The sequence below is a fragment of the Lactuca saligna genome, chromosome 1, assembly GCF_052625555.1.
Source record: "Lactuca saligna cultivar CGN05327 chromosome 1, ASM5262555v1, whole genome shotgun sequence".
In the NCBI taxonomy this organism is placed as follows: Eukaryota; Viridiplantae; Streptophyta; class Magnoliopsida; order Asterales; family Asteraceae; genus Lactuca; species Lactuca saligna.
In genome coordinates, this window is record NC_136417.1 from 82,698,333 (window position 1) to 82,700,482 (window position 2,150).

The 2,150-nt window shown below is 36.4% G+C and overlaps 1 protein-coding gene across 1 annotated transcript; it reads left to right on the forward strand.

Annotated features, from left to right (window-relative positions):
* The first annotated feature begins 239 nt into the window (after positions 1-239).
* On the forward strand, positions 240-1,194 carry LOC145009126 (uncharacterized). Its single transcript, XM_078967791.1, has 2 exons — positions 240-327; positions 395-1,194. Exons 1-2 carry the CDS (start codon positions 240-242, stop codon positions 1,192-1,194), a joined length of 888 nt encoding a protein of 295 aa, XP_078823917.1.
* The last annotated feature ends 956 nt before the right edge of the window (positions 1,195-2,150 follow it).

The window sequence follows — 2,150 nt, forward strand, 5'->3', positions numbered from 1 at the left end:
GTAAATAAAGTTCTCCATTCATTTTCACATGCATGTTTTACAATTCAATAAGCAACTTCACTCTTTTGATGATTTAGGGGTTATTGCCTGCACTTGAGAAACTTTTCCCAGCAGCAGAGCATAGATATTGCCTAAGGCATCTTCATGAGAACATGAAACGTAAATGGAGGGGCAAGGAATTCAAGGATTGTCTTTGGAAATGTGCAACATGTACCACCATACCACAATTCAACAGTGCCATGGAAGAACTAAAGAAACTTAACAGTGAAACATATGATTGGCTTAATTCTATTCCACCTAAGCACTGGTCCAGATCCCACTTCTTAGGTATATAATATTATGTTTATAAGTGTATAATTTTTAAATATAATCTAATACAGTTGTGTTTTATTAGGGAGGGCACATTGTGATGCTTTGTTGAATAATATGTGTGAGAGATTGAATAGCAAGATAGTGAAGGGTCGTGATAAGCCAATTATCAGTTGCTTGGAGTTTATTAGGGAGTATATCATGAGGAAAATTGTCATGGTTCAAAAAGAAATTGATAAAGCTAATGGCCCATTAACTCCTACAGCCACTAAGACCCTTGAAAAAATTAAAGAAAGGGCAGTACAGTGTAGGGCAGTGTTCTGTGGCAATGGGAAGTACCAGGTTACAAGTGAAGGTACTAATCAGTATGTGGTTAATATGGACCAACAAACTTGTTCATGTAATAGGTGGGAACTGACAGGCATACCCTGCAAACATAGTATAGCAGCTATATGGGATATGAGGCTCAACAATGAAAATGTTGGAATACCTGAGACATGGGTACACCCAACTTATTGGCTCAAGACTTGGAAAGAAATGTATGTATTCAAAGTTGAACCTATTAATGGGAGGTTATTGTGGGAAAAAAGCACATGTCCTACCAAGTTGATACCACCAAAGTATCGTGTCCCTATTGGCAGACCAAAAAAAAAGAGAAGAAGATCTGCAACAGAAGATGATGGAGTGTCCACAAAATGGAAATCTGTAACATGCACAAAATGTGGAAATGTGGGCCATAATGGAAGGACCTGCAAGGGACAATCACAGACTGGGAATGGAACAGGAGAAGGTGCAGCAGGGAATACAACAGGAGAAGGTGCAGCAGGTAGCACTGGTGGTGTACAAAATGGAGTAGGAAACAAAGGAAAAAGCCCCATGCTTTGAGAATTTGTAGTTTGGTATCATGATCATGAAGGATAACTATGTTTTTGTTAGGCATTTATTGCCATATTACTTTGTTGTTATGTTTTGTATTTTGATACTTTGTTGCTGTCTAGGATAACTATTTGTATGCCATAACACTATGTTGTTATTTTGGATGTCCCTTTATGTTAATGGTCAATGGTTATCTTGGATATTTTAGTTTTTGTCCTTTTTAATTGTTATATTGGATGCTACATGTATTGAATGGTATATTGCATATGTTGCAAATACCACATTTTCATTAAATTTGAACACCAACTGATAACACCACATTATGATTACACAATATATTGTAACTAAAATTGAAATTTTTTTGTTAATACAAATAACATTACAAAATACACATACCAAAATACTAACAACTTCATTACTAAACCTACACTTTATATATAAGGACTGAAACAAAAAAAACCCAGCTAATAACTAGGTAAAGCTTCAATTTGCGATTTTGTTCTTCAAGTTTCATCCTAAACGCCATACAATCACAGTCCTGATCATAATCATTCACCCATCCTATGAACTTGCATAATGGTCCCTGAACCAATTAAAGTAGACGAAGAATTAGGGCAAAATTAGAGAAGACGAAGAACGAAATTGAAATCATTAACCTTACCTTTACTGTACAAGCATAATAGAGTTTCCCAGGGTTTCTTTTGCTATAAGATGTGCGAATCACTGCAGTGGCTCCACAATTGCATTTAATATCGATCATTGTTATGTATTTGGAAGAAATCGATCGAACGAGGGGAAGAGACGAACGAGAGGATAGCAGAGGAAAAGAGGGTTGCAGTGTTCTTTATAAGATTTAAGGTGTAACGACATTAAATATGGACACAAACCCTAAAAAGATGAAAATGCCCCTGCGTGCAAGGCACGTGGGTAGCTTAAACGGAAGGATTTAACAGTTAACGTGCATA